Genomic DNA, 20,163 nt, shown 5'->3' with positions numbered 1-20,163 from the left:
AGCATGTAATTAAAATTAATATTTTCAAAGATATTACATATTCAAAATGCAGGGACATAGCGGTTTGTATATTCTAGCGTGCTATAAAAAATCCACCTTAATTCAGAAACAAGTAATACAATATTAACAAGCATTTTCATAATAACTTAAGGGCCCTGTAAAATCTCCTGACCGCTGTCTCTTTACGACAATGCAGCATAAATATTTCTGCAAAAGATCAAAATAACACATTTATGAGTTTAATTACAAATTATAGCACGGCACCGCAGCGTCGAGCCCTAATGTTGTCAAAATTCATCGAAGCATCACAAGAATGGCTTTATGCAATAAAGATAATTGACCTAAATATTTTCGTAATTCAGAAACATAATAATTATCAATCCACGAATACACTTGCTTTTAAAGAGCATGCTTCTTTCTAGTTACATTGGCTAATAATAGCATTGAAAATATAAACAATATTTATGAGCATGCTTATTTAAGCAAGCTTAAGTGACTATTGGAAGTTTTTAAAAATGGATTTTGTAGAATTTATTAAATTGTTCATTTTTCAGAAGTCGTTAAAATAAAAATGTACATTTGTAATTATACCAAAGACAAAGTTACGGTTTTTTATAATAATCTTAAAATTGTTTAGTTGCTTAAGCAGCGTTAACGATACAATACGTTTCGCTAAATGTTGTTTATTTGAAATAAATTGACTAAATTAATTCTTGAAATTATTTGCTAACAAGACCTTCAGACTACTTCCCTTCATTTATGAGCCCTTATTCTCTTGCACCGCGCTTCACACCTGTACTAGGTAGAACGAAAAGAACCAGTTGTACCCTTAAGTAGTATACTAGCGGGTAACCCGCGAAACTTCGCGTTTATTCAAATGATTTTGTAGGAATTTCGAAACCTATGACAGGTTTTTTTTTATTTCATTCCATTGTAAACTACAAGTCACTACATTTGGCGCCAAAATTACATCTACATTTGGCGCCAAAATGATAAAAACTTTTTTAAATGAAATGTTTAACGACAAATAGTAGTTTAGTTAGAGTTTGTCGAAAACAATTTACTTTAATTTTGTATACGTTTTTCATTTTCTTTTCTTATAGAGCCGTAGCACCGTATTAAATTGCAATCAAACCCCTCTTTATTTTTCTGCACATCTCACAACCGATTTTTTATGTACAGCTATAGTCCCATAATCTCTGGGACACAAATCGGCTCACGCTATTAATATATAAGATTATTGTATAAGCATGCTCTTTTCATATACAAATATATACTAACTGTGCTAGCTAGCATGCGTAATGTGTATTCATTATTTAATATATATAATGACGCATTTAAATGTCGGGAATGTCGATTCGCTACTTGTTTAGCTAATTTAATGTGTGAGAAAAAAAGAGTTGAAAAAATAATCTAACTAACTACATTTTGAAATATTCTTACGGCCAGATAATCTAATTTTTATAGGGATTAATAAAATACATTTTCTTATAACTTATATTGTAACAAAATGGCGCTGCAGCACTTCAACTTCCATAGCGTTTAACCGATAAAAAAAATATATAAATACAAAGACAATCTTTATTTTGCTAGTATTGTATAATATTACCTAGCTAAAATAAAAGTAAGTTTACGTTAAAAATTATACTTTAGTGTTTCTCTCTGCATAATGTGGCCCTCACTTTTACACATGGCTCGTGCTATGAGTTCGGACAACCTAATTAAAATATTTCGCTTGCTAAAAAGTAAAAGTTCAGTGTCGACTTAATTATTGCTTTTAAAATGTTTTATATGAACAGCGAATTTTATACAAGTGCCGCGGAAGACATTCGAATAATTGTTGACTGGAATAAAATAATTATTATAAAAAATATTGTTACGAATAAATCTTAAAATTTATTCATTTATTATTATTATTTCTGTATAGTGCAGAAACTCTTGTTTACCTTTCATCAAACATATAAAAGGTTTTGTCAGTATCAAACAGATTTTTTATGGGTAAATTCGTTTAGTAGTTCCTCATGGTGTTAATATCCGTTACACTTAACCCTAACTAAGGATTTTACAAGATAGCATTATTAATATCGTCACGTTAATTTGTTTTTTTTTTTTTTATGTCATAGATGGCAAACGAACAGGAGGCTCACCTGATGGAAAGTGACTACCACCGCCCATGGACATCTGCAACACCGGGGGGCTTGCAGGTGCGTTGCCGGCCTTTCAGGAAAGAGTACGCTATTTTCTTGAAGGTTCCCAAGTCGTATCGGTTCGGAAAAACCGTCGGCGAATGGTGGTTCCACAGAGTGGTTGTGCGAGGCAGAAAATGTCTTAAAAATCGCGCTGTTGTGGATTTTCGGACATCTAGGTGGTGCGGGTGATATTTAAACAGATTAAAGTACTAATGTAAACAGATTAAAGCGACGAAATTTTTCTCTCTTCTTTTTTCAAAATAATGAGAACATTTTTTTTTGTTAGGTTTTCTAACAAGTGTCATCGATTTACGAAATTATATTAAATGTGAATCCAGTGTAACTTTAGGCACAAGGGACATGACAATTTAGCTTCCAAATGTTGGTGGTGCATTGGTTATATCAGATATTGTTTTAATATCATTCGGTGCCAATTTCTATGGTAGTGGTGACAGGTGACAGGAGAGGGTTAGGTTATTCCACGATGCTTAGAGCAGCATAGTCAAATTATTAGTAAATCGAAACTCATTATTCGAATTCGTAGATAAAATTTAAAAATCTTATCACGACTGTCAATGTTAACTTTATTAAACGATTTTTAATCTGTCGCATTTTACAATACAAGAGGGATTAACGATGTTTTTTACGATTGGTAATGACAAGTAATTACGAATCGTAAAAAAACAATTCAGCACTTTACGGTCCCTTAAACTTTTATGAGTTGCTATCTTTCTACAGTGGTCTGTTCTGCGTCGATAAAATAATCGAATTTGTAAATTTTTTTAATAAGTTTTTGAAACGTTATTTGAGTTTTTCTTCATTATTATTCAAGGTATTTTTATTTAATTAATCGTTTAATTAGTGTTGCTTATATCGCGCTAGAAAACGATAAGATGAAATGTATGTAAAGATAAATTAATATTTTTCCTGTAAACAAAAAAATATATACACAGCCGATTTGATAGCTGTGAGAGATTAATTGCTATTTAGGTTTTCCCTAAAATTAACTCGTTTTGCACACAAGAATACATTAAACTTTACACTGAGCGTTAAATTTGATTAACTTGATTAATGATATAGTTCCTAGTCCATTTAAAATTGAGTATATACTTTTTTCGGAAAACTATTTACTGTATATAGATAAAGCAGTGTTCAAAAAATGCTCCTGTCAAAACGCTTGTTAAATACCAGCTGTCATCACATATTATATTCTTACAAGATTTATTTTAATAATATTATAATTTACATAAAAATATAAATGAAGCAAACGTTTTAATGGACGATCGAGAAAAAACTGAACGCAATGAAGAAAATTCTACAAAAGAAGAAACAAGCGATGGAAGAGAGAAAGTAACTAACAAACCAATTTGCCAAATCATTGATGACGCTGGTCCGTCAAGAGTCATAAGCTTACCTGGGGCTGTTCCACAGTGTCTTAAAAATAACACTAGACTCAAACCAGGAGTATCGAAATCAGAACATAATATACGACAAATCATCACAACCAAAGATGTCGCCAATGCACTTAGGCTTACCTCACTAAGCTATGCAACCAATCAAGTGCAAAATATTGACTTAAAAGAACTTAAAATACCTATTCTAGATACAAATGACAAAGATAATGATGATATAACATTAATAGAACTAAAACGCTTTATGGCTTCTTGTTTCAAACTAAACAAAGACGTAACTAATCTTAATGAAACATCAAATATAAATATACATGCCGCGATAAGTACTATTGCGAATGATCTCGTACAAAATGTTCCAGATGTAAGTCTCACAGCAAATAATGCAACCGTTACTAAGACAGTGGTTACAAATACTGATCTTGCGCAACCTAAAGTATTTGAAGGAAATAAGAATAAGCATCCAGACAGTTTGTCTGAAAAATCAGATTTCGCAGTGACACAAAGAGATTCTCTTTCAAGTATTGGCTCGAATGTTTGCAGAATTTGTATGACTAGAGGAAGGGAGAGGTCAGAATTAAAAATATTTTACTAGTAAATATTAAACTCACATTTTAATTATACAAAAGTTTATAAGACCAATTTGCTGAAATAATTTTACTTGTAATATTCTACAGTTGGCCTTCTCTCCATCTAAAAATACGATTTGGAGGTTATCTCACCTCGCTGCTCCAATATGGGTTGGATGAATATATAGCAGATTTTTATCCGATAAATGCAGGTTTCCTCAAAATGGTTTCCTTCACCAATTATTTTGCGTCCAAAATATGTCTTCTAATGCTTCAAATCGATGTTGATAAATAGCTTCATATACCACCGTACTATACCAGAAGTAACATAATTATCAGGGTTGCTAGGGTACGGAAGCTTCATTAAGAGCCGTCGAATGAGTTTGAAATTGCGTTCGACATTACTGAATTATTTTCGACGTACTTGCCTAAAAAGCTTTTTGGGACAAACAGTTTTAACCTATCTATGTAAAAATATGTTTCTATACTGATTATCTGTAACTTTTATAGTATGTTTTCTAATTGTATCATACAAATTAAGTAACAATGAATACATTCCTTGTAATCGTTATTATTTTATGAGAAGTTTATGTTATTGGTTTATGTTGACGACCTCCGTGGTCGAGTAGTGTGAATACCGGTTTTATGGGTACGCCACTCCGAGGTCCCGGGTTTGATTCCCGGCCGAGTCGATGTAGAAAAAGTTCATTAGTTTTCTATGTTGTCTTGGGTCTGTGTGTTTGTGGTATCGTCGATACTTCTGATTTTCCATAACACAAGTGCTTTAGCTACTTACATTGGGATCAGAGTAATGTATGTGATATTGTCCAATATTTATTATTTTATTATTTATTATTGGTACTTGAAAAAAATCTCTTTAGTTACTTTTCGTCCAATTAATAATAGAAGATGAGAGTTTAAATATTTTACTTCGTATTATAAATATTTACTTGATGGTACGGTTTTGTGCAAGATTGTTTGGGTAGGTAGGTAGGTGTAGGTAGTATTGTTGTTTGAAGGGTGTTTGTTTGTGTGTGTGTGTGTTTGAAGCCAGATTAACTACAAGCACAAGGGACATAACGTTGGTGGCGTATTGGTTATTACGCAATGGTTAATATTTCTCACGGCATCACGCGTGCACGACTAGACCAATTCGCTATTTCTTTTTGTTACGATTGTTATAGAAGGTTCTTATAGAAGAAAAAAATGATAAATTTTCTCGGATCATTAGAAAATTTAAGAATACTTAACGATCGTATTAACTTTTCTAATAAATATCGCTTTTTTTTTTGGTTTGGCTTTTGTCCCGGGAGGGCACAGATTATTTCGCCGCTGTCACGAAGGTAACAAGGTTAAGGTTTGTTTGACAGATGGTGCAATTGACAGAATGCGCATTGTAGTCCAGTAATTTTATACAAAAAACAGGCCGAGAAATGCAAATGAACCGAAAAGGCTTAGACCTCTTCTACTTTTGAGTAATTCGTTTCGAACTTATTCGACCACGTGACTCACTCACTCACTCACTCACTCACGTAACAATATGTTCTTTTATCGACCATGATATGAATTACAAATACAACTATATCACCTGAATTCGGTGATACTTGCCCGAGATTGAACCGTACACTTCATTTAAGATCAAAACTAAGCTCAAATAAAATGGAAAGCTTTCAAACGAGATAATAAAAATTCTTTTTTCTATTTTTAATCTTTCAGATTAATATCGCCTTGCAACTGCAAGGGATCCTTGGCTAACGTCCATCTTTCTTGCTTGCAAAGGTGGCTTAATCAAGTGGGTAGGAACCACTGCGAGCTCTGCGGTTACAGGTGACCTTAATCACTTTTACATCACTAGTTTTAAACCTGTGACTTTGTCTATATCTCCAAATTTTTATCACTGACGTTAATAATTTTTTTTATCTTAAATATGAATTATGCTATTTTTTTTTAAATGATATTCTGTTATATTTGAATAGTATGTATGGATTCTGGTTCTGGATATTCCTATTCGAAACCTGAATATGAATTTTATATATAATCGATATTAAAATTAAGCTGTTTGAAGTGGCTGTAAGATTGTTGTTTGTGTATTTTGCATTACGCTGGCTAAAGTTACTGGAAAAGGTATATATATTTTTAGGATAACAAGCACTTTACGATACTTTTACCTAAAGCTTTAGATTTTTTATTTTCGATCATAATATTTTAAATTTAATATAAAAAAAAAGATAAATTGTATCTCATCATTAACTACGGTAATTAAATAGTGTATTTCGATCTTTATTTATAATTAAACACTGAAATTAAAAAAAACGTGTATATTGCGTTTATATATAACATTCAACAATTTCTTATTTATATCTTATATATATATAACTGCTTTGTATTTGATAGAATCTTATAAAATCAATCCAAATGTACTTCGATCATACTTGAATAGAATATATTTTTATTTTTATTTTATCAGGCAAAGGATGAGAATAATACGTAACACGTCGTGTTTATTATATCATATAATAATAGAGTATTATTATAAGTTACTTTATGTTTGTTAAGAATGGATTATTTAATTGTTAAAATAATTGATCACAGTGTACAGAGTGCATTGTATATCTCAAATAACTTAAATTGAGATGAAAAATAAACGCCAATCAAACATTCGAATTTCAATAATATTCGTTTTTAGTGTTACGTGTTCATTGATAAATTATTGAAAATGTAATAAACCAATCCGATTAGCAGATTCGGTAATTAAACGGTGGAATGACTACTGAATTTATCTTCATTGCACAAAATGTGCCCTGAATGGGACAAATAATTGAATACCATGCAATGAATGCAAATAATACGGAGCAAATAAGAGTATGTGTGGCGCAAACTTGCGACTTTTTAAATTCAGGACGTCCGTTAGATTATAGTGAAATTTATACAGAGAAGAGTCGAAAATTGAAATCAAAATGTTCTAAATCAATCTGTCTATTGGTGGAAAAAAGTAACGTAATGCTTGAGAGAAATAGGACTGAGAAGTGGTTAACTCGAAGAACGTAATGTCGGCGCTTTTGTACTTAGTATCTGAAGTGAATTTCAAGGAAAATCTTCTTAGCAAACACGATAAAAAGGCTTCGTAAGAGAATTTATGTTTGTGTCAAACAGAGCCAATGGTAAAGTATTGTTCAATACTTTTGGCTGAGATGGTTAGATCACCTGAATCGTAACAATTAAATTAAAATCGGGGCAAGCATCACTAAATTATTAACTAATTCGCCTTGACCTGTATGGATTGCTTGAAAATCCAAAAGTGTTGAATATACATGTGGCTTAAGTAAACTGATTAAAAGGAATGTGGTGAATTAATCTCTTGAAATTTCTCCTCAAAAACACTTAGACCAGCCACAGGACGTTTAAATAAAGACTTTGCCCTACACTCTCGCCTATACAGAATATTTCGTGAGCTAATATTTTTTCGAGAGACATAACACTATGAAAATTGATAGACTTATCACATATCGTTATAAATAATTACCCCACTGATTATAATTTTTATAAGTTCGATTTCGAATTCAGAATAGCACTTTTCATTGTTGGACAAAATAACACCAAATGAATACAACTTAGTTGTAAAATTCTGCTCGTGTGCTGTGACCTTCCGCCATTAGATATTTCTCATGACGTCATATAAATATCAACAGCTCATTGGTTGAAATAAACTCATGTCACTTTTCCTTACTTAATGGCACATAATTAAAAGTGTCCAATCAAATCTCCAGTCGATGAAGGAGTAAAGATACTCTAAATTTAGATTTACATATTCAATGCGATTTGTTTATAGCTCTCGTATATTATACACTACAGACAGTCATTGAATTATTTACCTTTAAATATGATTCACACTATTCCACTTTACTGGCTATATTCACTTTAGTCACTTCAGTTTCAAAAGGTCCAATTACAAATTCAACGACATACAAAACCGATTACTTTCTCAAATTCGTGATAATTATTACAGGATATTCAAGATCCTGACCAAATGATCTCATTCAATGTCAAATTTATGTATAGTTTATTTGGCTTTACTCCTTTTGTGATTTTAATCTCTACATTAGTATAAAATAAAAGTCGCTTCCCAAATTCTGTGAACTTACATCTTTTAAATTACGCCAAGGGCTTTAATGCGATTTTTATTAATAATCGGAGTGGTTTAAGATGAAGGTTCATATGTATAATACTTGTATATAACATTAGAGAAAAGCCGAGATAGATAGATATCATATATAAGAATATTTAATGAACAAAGAGATAAGTAGCTAGAAGACTATCAAGGAAACATCTCTGTAGAGGTACTTGAAATTTTAATAAAATTTGATGCCCTTTCATCTGAACCCAATCATCTACTTCGAAGATTTGATCCCCTTTACTTCGCCCAATCGTCTTAATCGAATAAAAAGCTTTAAGATTAAGTTGCAAAAATCCATTCTAATTACATAATCCTCGCAAACAAAAAAACGCTTGCGTTGTTAAGGGTGGATAAGAATTCAGTCTTAAAGTAAAACTTGTAAAAATGTTGTAATTTGAAAACTGGCCGAGTACCATCATATTATTTGATCATAATTTGTCATCTCATGTGTAATGAGTAATGTATAGATCTTTAAAAAAGAATGTATTTTTAGTCGACAATCGAGATATTTCGATCTTAAATCCATAAAATTCAACGACATGAAGTTCAACGGTTGGCCATGTTTGACGTTTACGAGTGCGTTCAGTGAGTGTCTTCTACACAGTTTTGTAATTTTGGTATGGCAAACTCAGTGGAAAGTTATCCACAATAAAATATTAATAAATTATAAAACGTATTTATTTATTTTTATTTATTTTACACGAACGAAAACGGGTTTTCATCTAGTGTTACAATATTGAGGTCTAAAGTCGCGTATGGTAGAAATCGGAGACTTTTTTTCTTTTTTATATTTGCAAAGCTATCACACAACTATTCGAATAAAATAATGTTCATTCCTCTTCGTTTTAAAAAATAAATACTGAAAAAATGTACAACTTTTGATGTTCATACGATATTAAATAGTTTTTTTATTTGTCTGTTTGTTTGAATGCTCTAACATCGAGGTTTAAATAGTCCGATAAAAAATATTTATGCGTTAGATAGCCCATTTATCAAAAAAGGTCATATGTATAGGTATAAGGCTACTACCGAAGGAGTAGAATTATCGTTTAATGTGTCTGAATCCTAGTGAATGACCTCTTGAAGAAGAAAGTCAGTAGTTACTTTTATCCACCATTTTAATTCTGCCTTTAAATCACCAATACTAAGTCCACGCTTTTTTATCATTAATGTTATCTTGTATTGAGTAATATTCCTTTTGATGTATTTGTTGTTGTGACATCATATTTAAATTATTTACTAATCCAAGTTAAAATTAAATTAATTAAATAAATAAAGAACTTTTCATTTTAGTTTTTAATAATTACTTAAACATACAGATAGTATCTCGTCTGCTACGCCATGAAAGCTTTTAAAACGAATCTCGCCAGTAATATTTCATTAGTAAAACTTATTTAATGGCCCCAATCGTAACAGTTGTCCGTAGATAGCAATTCGCTTGTTCCAATTTTAAAGATTGAATTTCGAAGAAATTTTACTTTATTTATACATATATTATTTATATTTTTATACCCCTGACAATGTGTATGCAAACTCTCCTAATAATTGGTTACGTAGTTAAGGCGTTAAAGCGTAACAAACATGCAAATAAATAAATTAATGAATAAATAAAACGAGGCGTGTCGTGGGATACCTGATTGGAACTAAATTGCTTCCGCTGTATAGTATATATTAAATAACAGACACAATAAAATAATGCTTAAAAATAATTCAATGGCGATGGCGCAAAACAAAATAAAAAAATATATTACCTATAAAAACGCACTCTCACTATAAACAATGACATACTCTCTAGATCTGAACGGGAGAAATACTTACGTTTAATTCTAGACGAAAATTTATCATGGAAACCTCAAATTACCAAAGTTAAAAACAAATTAATATCGCTAGTTAGCTCACTGCGCAAAATGGCCTCTTGTGTACCATACAAGACGCGATTAACGGTATACAATTCACTTGTTAAATCCAACCTTGACTATCTAATAGAAGTCTGGGGTTGCGTCCCAAAAATTAGTCTTAAGCCTCTCCAAATAGCACAAAACAAAGTTGTCAAAGTACTCTTTAATTACGATAGACTGAGGCACACGCCCATACTATGCAAAGAAACAAAAAAAAACTTTAAAAAAATATACACCAACCACATATGTACATTTAAAAAAAACTCATCTTTTTCAAATTCATACGGAATTACTACAAATAAAAATGATACACACAGCTTAATAAATAAACATAATATGAATCCTAGTACTAAATACGGTAATAGAAGTTGTATAACGGGGTAAAATTATACAATAGTTTGACGAATAGTACAAAAGCGTGTACAAGATATGTAACTTTAAAAATAATTTTTTTTATAAGTGAAAATGTATATGAAAAAAATTAGTAAATATTATCTCTATATTTAAAACTCAAATTTAATATTACTAAAATTTAAATTTATACATTCATTTGTCTTTTTATTTATTTATCTTTTTTTGGTCATTGTGGACATGTACTGCCACAGATTCTACCATTGAAACCAACTTTGTATATAAGTTAAATGTTTTGCTCATTGTAAAGTGAACTGTAAGGTTCTTTATGAGTAATAAAATTCTACAACCTGAAAACATCTCGTGTTGGTATTCGCCACGTGACTTTAAAAAGTTCAAGTCCTAGTCGAAAATCTTTAAAAATAGAAGATTACATTTACTTATTGATTGTCAGGAAAAAAAACCACTTAGCGTTCTCCTACTAGGTGGTTACCTCTGTTGATAGACAGGTACTTTAGAAAATATATTAATTTCTTCATTATTTACACCAATAATGCGATAAAATCTATTAACATATTACATACTTTGAGCGTGCAATTACACTAACTCACTCAGCCTTCAAATTGGATTAGAAAAATACAAATGTTTTACGTTTAGCGATACAAAAACCGATGCGTGGGTGTACATACACGAGCCAACACAAAGGAAGACCTTAACGTTGGATAATTTTTGTACGTATTGAATAAAGTTTAAAGAAAGCTATTTTGTAAAATAAAATCGTTATATAAATGAGCAACGTCAAGCAAATCATTGGTATCAAGTCAAATTTCTGATCTATATGTAATTATATCAGATGGCTCATCCGTTTTTATGTTTACGAAGACATCAATGTATTTCAATAAATTTAGATAAAATGAGAAAACAACAATATCATTTTGTTAATTATCTTTGTTCATTTATAAACAATCACGAAACAGGATTAAGATATCTACTGATACATCGGAAGAACAATCTTGCTACCGATGGAACGGACGTCTCTGTGAGGCAGATAAATCACATCAACTAATTGCGGGAAATCGAACTGATTACGGTTGAACCGAGACGATCTACCGTGCAAGTTCGAGTATCCGAACTGCTGGATTAAGGGCTGCCAGATTAAATAAATATATTTTATAATATTTTTATTATTTAGTTTATTACTTTTATTATTTAGTATTTTTATTATTTATTATTTAGTTTAGATGATTATTATATACTATATTTTGACAAATGAGCTATTATTAGACTTAAAATACTATTTATATATGTAATTCAAGCAGTTATTTAAAAATACAATTATATAAGTTAAATTGTAACGAAAAATGAGTCATCTCTCCTGGAAAAGTAGGTAATAAGACGAGGTCGTTAATAGTTTTTTTTTACTGTAATGTTATTTTTATAAGATAAACATTATAAATCTAGATTTCGTTATTTGATATAACGTTAACCAATGAAATTACAACAAAAACATATTTTTTTGGTATTAGCCTCTTGTTCGCCTACATCTATGAGTATTCACTTTAATGGACGAAATAGTCTGAACACACGCGAATTGAATAAATTCACCTTTGACTATGTATGGATTATATTAGTTTCACCAGTGATCATTGTGACCTTTTATTTTGCACAACAATTTAAACAAATATATCGGTAACAAGAAATATTTAAATATTAAGAAGTATATTTATAACGTACTAGTTGTCGTCAACAGCTTCGCTCGTGTTTTTGGGTTTGGGCGTTAGGTGTTAAATATAAAAAAATAACTTAAGTCTTTCCTTAGGGTTCAAGCTCGCTTAATACCAAATTTTATTAAATTCCGTACAGCGGTTTGGCCGTGTAGAATAACAGACAGAGTTACTTTCGCATTTATAATATCAGTCTATACTGATAGCTTCAATTTTATTTAAAAAAAACAATAATTTCGACGCATAATGTCATAGCAATAATTATATTTATAAAAAAATATTTTATTTACATATTATAAAAAAATATATAAATAGGACTTTTTAACGCTGGCAACCCTTAGAGATAAAATATTGGCGGTCGTTTCAATACCGCTTTTAACCAGTTCCCGATTTTCCTCGGTCTGCTGGCGATCGAAACTCATTAAACACTTGAGACTAGATGTTAAATAGTGTTAACCTCAGACCTAGATAATTTGTACACTACCTAGTCTCTTTACTTCTGCAATTTAGAGTCGGAAAACGTGGTAAATTTACATAAAACATTTAACTGAGAAATGTTAAATATTAAAGAGAAAGCATTAAAAAAGTCTGTCCACATATCCTGAAACTTTATCAAACACATCCATGATTGAAAAAAATGATTAAAAAATTCGTACTTTTTTATAGCTACCCGGCGATTCGCACGCCTCGTTACACGGTCCTCCAAGCGCTGCGACTGTGGTTCTGCAATCCACGAAATAGGAGTCATCTTCAGGTGAATATTGTATGGCCATATTATTTCTTATCTGTAGACATTTTAGTGGTAGATTCAATCCACATAGGAATTTAAAATTTCTTTGGATTATGTATTTAACATCAACTGCCTTGATTGTTTATTTTCAAGCTTATTTATAAAGCTCTGGTATTTAAAATACGGCAACGCTTATTCAATTTTAATGGATTATTGAAATAATGAAAATATCTTGTTTTTAAAACGGCACAATAGTTTGAATGATATTTCCAAAATTATATTTGAGTTCATACAGAAATCTCAGTTTCGACGTGTTGAGCAGGTACTTATTTACTTTGATGTGTACGTGTTTGTGTATATATTTGTATTAAATTATGTGTCCGGATCTAGTCTTGAATCATAGTCACATATATTTTAGACCTTTTTACTTCGCGTACCATTTACGACCGCTCTAACATCCGGCAATACGTCTTCGCATTTTTGTCCGCACTCTGAATTTTTTGTAACATTTTTTCTGAACGCCCGAAACAGTTCTTCGCTTTTAAAAAGCCATTTATGTCGTTACAGTTTTGTTTACGATTTCGAACCGATACAATCTAAATGATTCTTCCCACAGATATCGATTTCGTATATCTTTATTATAACTCTATTCTCAAACTACCTATTCTATTAAAAATGCCAAACACTTATTCGAGAAACGTCGAAAAGTCAATTCATTTGTGATTATAAGTATCCATTTTTGGAATTAATTGACTTTGAGATTATCTTTTAATAATTTTCTTAAACTAATATAATTTTATTAATTACTTACCTATATAACTAACAAATAGGTCATAAAAATTATATAACTCATTATTTTAATACAAAATCCGCATATTTCCTGATATTCATATAAGCGCGAACTAAAGTGGCGTGGGGTGACTGAAGATTCTCTTAGGCATCCACACATATTATGTACCTTTATTAATTCCTGTCAGGGCACAAGTGCCACACGACGGAGCGGCCAAAGAGATTAGAGATGTGCCACCTTATGTTCGCTCATAATATTGCTTAGGAAGTGTTTATTATGTCGTTTAATAAAAATTGACATATGAAAATAACAAAATACCCTTAAATATGCCGTAGCATCAAATGGCATGTATTTCTCTTTTGCCCTCATGCTCCCTCTCGGCCGATGCTTTCTGCTCCCTCGTGTGTGTGCGTATAATATCCGTATTTTACTTCGTTGCTTCTCTTCTGAGTGTTAATATTACAAACAACAAATATAAGTATATGTATTTTATTGCCTAAAAAAACTAAATTTAATATACTTCCCTCCATATTTATTTATCGGTTTTCTATAATTATATTATTTTCTTTAATTAACATTAATTTCGAGGTTTTATTTCTGTCAGGTAGCCATTTTTTTTTTTGAAACATCAACATATGTTTATAGTACATATAAACTTAACTATATATATATATTAACTTTCACTAAACGGAACCAATTAACTTTTTAATATAGGAAACCAAAGTTAATGAAAAGGTATAGGTACGCGCAATATTCGATGCCGTATTTTATAATCGTTTATTTTAACAAAATATTTTAATAATTTCTACAGTTAATCAATGTTGTGATTTAATGAAATTATAATTTTAATTACCGATAAAACTCATGCAACGAAATGTTCAAAATTCGTAACGCAAAACTGAAATGCGTTTCGATGAGCGCATAATATTACTACTGTACCATTAAGCGTAGGTAGAGATATAATTATGTCTTTTTAATAAGCAATTTCTCGATATCATTCAAATTCTCCATAAATGACGCTCAGTGTAATCCCGGCATTAAAAAGTATAATTGAGTACGTTTTCAATCATCCCAGCTCATATTGAAACTAGAATGAACATTATGCTGATAGCCTGATATAACAATGGATTGTGATATTACACTAGTTGCAGGAACCAGTACCGGTCTCATACGTGTTCGCAAGTTTTAGCTTAAAGGAGAAATTAATCCAAAGTATATGATATACAGATAGAAGACACAGTTTTGCACAAGCTGTTATACTCTATATGTGCAACCTATTCAACCATTGAAGGAGTAAATCTAAATAAATATATTTTACATTAATTCGATGAGCGAGATTTTGAATAATATAATATTTATTATGGGTCGGCAAAAAAATGACGTTTCGAATGTCGGAAGTTTTTACGAACGAATATACGGAGTTATTGGTAATTCGACGTATTCCCGTTAGGAGGTGATAGGGGTGATTATTTGCGATAATTTTAACTCCCATATGCATTATGCAAAAGTGAACCATTTTTGAGTTATAACGTTTTTTAGATTTTTTCAAAATAAGTCAAAAATGCAACTTCAAAAACTTTTTAAAAAAAAGTATCACTCAAAATCTATTTTTTTCTTCTGATTTATAAAAACGAATAAACACTGGTTATTTGTCAATATTAAAACAATAATTATCGGTCCAAAATTAAAAATGCGAGACGGAAAAAGATAATGTTTCAATATTTTTTTTATTTTTTTTCCACAAAAATGCCTTAAATACAAAAAAAATCGTTATGAAACTCGTCCTGCTGATTATTTTAAAAACATACAACGATGCTGGCAGAAATTTGTATTCGAACATGAACGACTTCGGACGTTCGAATACAAATTTCTGCCAGCGTCTTTTGTGGTCATTTTATTTCAGTTGTTTTGAAATAAGTTCCTACTTGTTATACATTTTTGGAGAGCTGATAAAACGGTTAAGTTTTTAAAGTTGCATTTTTGACTTATTTTGAAAAATCTAAAAAACGCTATAACTCAAATATGGTTCACTTTTGCATCATGCATATGGGAGTTAAAATTATCGCAAATAATCACCCCTATCACCTCCTGACGGGAATACGTCGAATTACCAATAACCCTGCATAATTATTCTACTGAACCTTTAAGTGGAATAATTAAACAAGAACTGTTTGTGTTATATAATGCAGTAGAGCTATTAGTAAATCTTATGGAATATGTATTTCTAAGGTTTATTTATATTGACTCCTTCTTCGAAGAGAATGGAAAATAAAGGACGTATTCGTCTAGTACGAACTAGGCTTTATAGTAGTGTCAGTGACTTTTCCGCGTAAAACATTGTTGAATTTGGCACCTCGTTACATTGCCGCCTGGGGCAGATACCCCGGTTTGATCCCCCTCTAGATCCGGGGCTGTACCTTTGATCTGTAATACTAACATCACCTATATTGCGAATCGATAATATAACTAAAACTTATGATTTATTAAGTAGCGAAAACAGTTATATTAAAACGATTACATGACTAATACTACCTTCAAATTTGCAAAATTCTAGAGCTTCTCAACCCAACCCATATTTTACCCACGACCGCAAGAGGTCGTAGTCGCCCGCCAACCGCGTTAAAGATGGCGCCTGCCATCTGACGTGACAAGAGAGCATATTGAATTTCTATATCGCTTCTGTCACTTATTAAATTACAGCCGCTCTAAAATGTGCCTAACATTAATTTGTCTGACATTTACGTAAACGATGTAGACATGGATTAAGCATGTTCTGTCGTTTAGATAAAGCGGAAGCCAGTAACATTAACGACTATAGTTAAATTATTTGTTTTCCCATTTCTGTTTATAAAAAATATTATATTGTAGTTACTTTTTGTAACGAAATTCAAATTATCACATACAGGCAATCAGTCTGCCTGATATTATGTCACTTGTGGCTATCATAATGGCTCACACCAACTTTAAACCGAAACACAGCGACATATTAAATATTGAAATATTATTTTTTCTGTGGCGTTAATATTAGGCGATAAAATAACTGATGAATTTAAAATACTTTACGATTGCAATAAGCCTTTATGGAATTTATTCTTTCAGTTCTTGCTGTTCCATTTTCTAATAATGCCTAGTCTAGCATAGCTTAGGGTGGCAAAATAAAGAGCGCAGCCAATGATTTTTAATTAAATAGCTTCTACTTTAGGCCCCCTTTAAAACTCGAAAATGTGTCTATAGCACCTTGGAAAAAAAATCCTGTATTTTTTTTCCTGTTGTTGGAAGTTTCAAGGAGTAGGGTGACGACAAAATCACTAAGCCTAGGACTATCTAGGCTTTCGAGATAATTAAACCGCCTTTGTACACATTCTCCTTTTTTTTGCACGAATTGTAATTATAAAATCAGATTGAAACGTAAGAAAAAATGTTACTTGCGTAAAAATCACTAATTGAGTCAATTATTCTTTTAATAAATTCGTTTCCGTAATTGTAGGTAGGGTACCTAAACCGAAAAGCTATCTTACTTGTGTCGTTTAATTATAATGAATAAAAATTACAAATCTTGTATAGTATCTTCATATAAATCTAGTATCTATATATAATAGCTGCCTTTTTTATCTCGCTGGATAAGCGCATTATGTGTTTCTCCCGCGTTATGTGAAAGGGGTACATTGGGCTCGGCGATGCACAGAACACCCTAGTGCGTCCTAGTACATCTGAATACCTACTAAAAATCCATCGATATCCTCTCCGTCTCCTGCCAGACGCCACGTATTCGCTTTCACATGTTACCGTGTCATAATAAAAAGCCTGTCCGGACTTATTCTGATCGCAATGTGATTTGTCAATAAGATGATTGTTTTTTTTTTCTATTTAATCGCCTACTTTTGGATTTTCCAATTTTTTTATAAGTATTGTCCAATAAAGAGTACTTGATTTTATTGTTTTGATAATATTAATTTAACAATGCGTTTCTTTTCAGTCCGATTGCTTGATATTTTGGCTGATTTCAACAGTGACAGCCGGCTTGCTGGCGGTATGCATCGTTGGCACACAGTATTTTGTGACTGAGGGTAACAATTTTGGTAAGCCCGATGCCATTAGAAAGAATGAAGGTTTGTTTTTATTTATTTATTTTTTTATTTATAATGGCATCGGATTAATTTGCTTAATATCTAACATTTTATGTATGTATATTAATAGGTATACGGCTTGTGTTTATGTACAAAGCAATAATACATAAAAAATCCAATCAAAAAACCATAAGCAATCTTTGAATTTACATATTCGCTACAATTTCCTTACAGCTCTGCTTTATCATACACTATATACAGCTTTTAATTAATATACATTTAGATATAATACGACACTATTCAATATTGACAATTTCGTCTTTATTTATCTACTTTAGTTTTATTTACAATTATGAAACCAAGTTCAGCGACCTTTGAAACGCCATTATTTCGCGCCATTAATTCATTTGATTATTATTTATGTCAAGTTAGACTGTCAAAGCTGAGTGCGCGTCGAAAAAAATCGTGGTCAACAGTTGGCAACTAAGTACATGTACACAAGTAAGGTAGTATGGGATTTTTTATTGACGTTTGGCAAGTGTCAAACGTACTTGTCACGCATACCAAGTTGGGCCGTTTGTTTTAGTATCTTTTATAGCGCGACACTCGTATCTAGATATAGGCTATTCCAATTAAAGTAGGAATAAAGAAAAACAAACCATAGAGTTACGTATTTCATGCGATTTGCTAATAACTCAGCTATATTGTGCACTAATAATAGTTTATGATAAATATAGTATTTATAATACAATACTATTACATTTAACTAATTATATCCACTTTAATGTTACTTCCAAAATTCCGATAACAACTTCGTCGACGTTCAAAACGCCATTTTTTCGCAAATCCATACTGAATATCATAGATTAATCAAACTCTCGAAAAATCGCGTCAATTTGCTGTCAAATGTTGTTTATTTGGCTTTTCTTCTCTTATGGTTGGAATAGAGTATATATAAATAATCTAAGTTAATATCATAGACTATTAAAGTACTACTAATGTTGTCGAGCCAATTCCACATAATAATCATTTATTTGGCTTTCCTCTTGTGTGTGCCTATAGTTATGTTATACTACTTTGAATCGATTCAAATTGGTTAGAAATAATAAAATTAGCTAATAGATAAACGCGGCACAAATATAAGTAATGATATTCAAAATTAATAAAATACTAAGGATGCAAAAAGTTGATACTATTTGTAGGAACACACTCGATATCAAAAATAAGAAATATGAAAATACCAGGGGTCATCACAGTAATTCTTCAGATTTGATTACGAAAATAATGAATTCGGGAAGATAAATTGATAAACTCATCGTTCTTTATATTCTTACTCAGAGAAAAACATTTTATGTAGAACGCAGTAGTAAAATAACTTAGCTGAGTAATAATAGAAAATAATATATATATATTGAAACAATTATAGCACTTCTATCTAATTATACTAGATCACGCCCGCAGCTTCATCTGCGTGTTAAGGGCGGTCGTATGTTTTTGGTACAAAAAGTAACCCGACATGGGTTACTTTCTAGCTTTCTAGGTGTGTTATGTTGGTGCTTAATTCCAAATTTCATCAAATTCGGATCAGTTGAATAGTGTAACAAACAAATTTACTTTCGAATTAATAATATTAGTACAGATTCTTATCTAAAGGAATCAAAATATCTTCCATAAATAAATATATCTTTTACCTATTCATAAATATTTCTTTTCAGGTATATCTCATCGAATCACAGAAACGGCGATGGATTTCTTTATGGCAATAGTTCTGTGTGGCTATTCAGTGACAGTATACTTTCTATGGAAAGACCATTACGTAATGTGGAACCGTTGGCGGAGGGCAAACGTCAATGTGCAACTGTTATTAACCCCCGACTCGAACCCTGTGCCATTTCTCCCGAGGTCTAGATATAACGTTGTTTGAATATACTTATTTTTTTCACTGAACAGTGTTTTTAATTGGCAACAAAAACAAGCATATGTATGCAATAATATTGCATAAATACATGTTACAGATTGTTTATTGTTTGTTTTTGTAAACAATATCTTGGTATAGAAGGTAAAACCTATTTTTTTTTAATTGTTGTTAGCAAGTAACACTAGCTTCCAACACGGTGCTATGTCACGTAGGCTGTCATAATTAATTATTTCATATTACATATAATCATTAAAACCGAAACTTACATTATTTTATGTTTAATGAATATTATTTTATGGGGCATAATATGAAAGATGCATAAAAATGTTTGTTTCTTTTTTTTT

General features: G+C 31.1%; 1 protein-coding gene across 2 annotated transcripts; it reads left to right on the top strand.

Moving 5' to 3' along the window:
* Window positions 1–3,386: 3,386 nt before the first annotated feature.
* Window positions 3,387–19,924, top strand: LOC113401889 (uncharacterized). Of its 2 annotated transcripts, none has more exons than XM_064218678.1 (5): window positions 3,387–4,168; window positions 5,884–5,994; window positions 12,981–13,068; window positions 17,811–17,901; window positions 19,617–19,924. In XM_064218678.1, exons 1-5 carry the CDS (start codon window positions 3,465–3,467, stop codon window positions 19,823–19,825), a joined length of 1,203 nt encoding a protein of 400 aa, XP_064074748.1. In that variant the 5' UTR covers window positions 3,387–3,464; the 3' UTR covers window positions 19,826–19,924. The 2 variants fall into 2 exon arrangements, with proteins under 2 accessions (XP_064074748.1, XP_026497750.2); XM_026641965.2 differs by having other exon boundaries at window positions 17,811–17,943.
* Window positions 19,925–20,163: the final 239 nt, after the last annotated feature.

The sequence above is a fragment of the Vanessa tameamea genome, chromosome 23 (genome assembly GCF_037043105.1).
Source record: "Vanessa tameamea isolate UH-Manoa-2023 chromosome 23, ilVanTame1 primary haplotype, whole genome shotgun sequence".
Lineage (NCBI taxonomy): Eukaryota > Metazoa > Arthropoda > Insecta > Lepidoptera > Nymphalidae > Vanessa > Vanessa tameamea.
The sequence above is the reverse complement of the archived record's forward strand: the minus strand, read 5'-3'. Positions and strand labels throughout refer to the sequence as shown.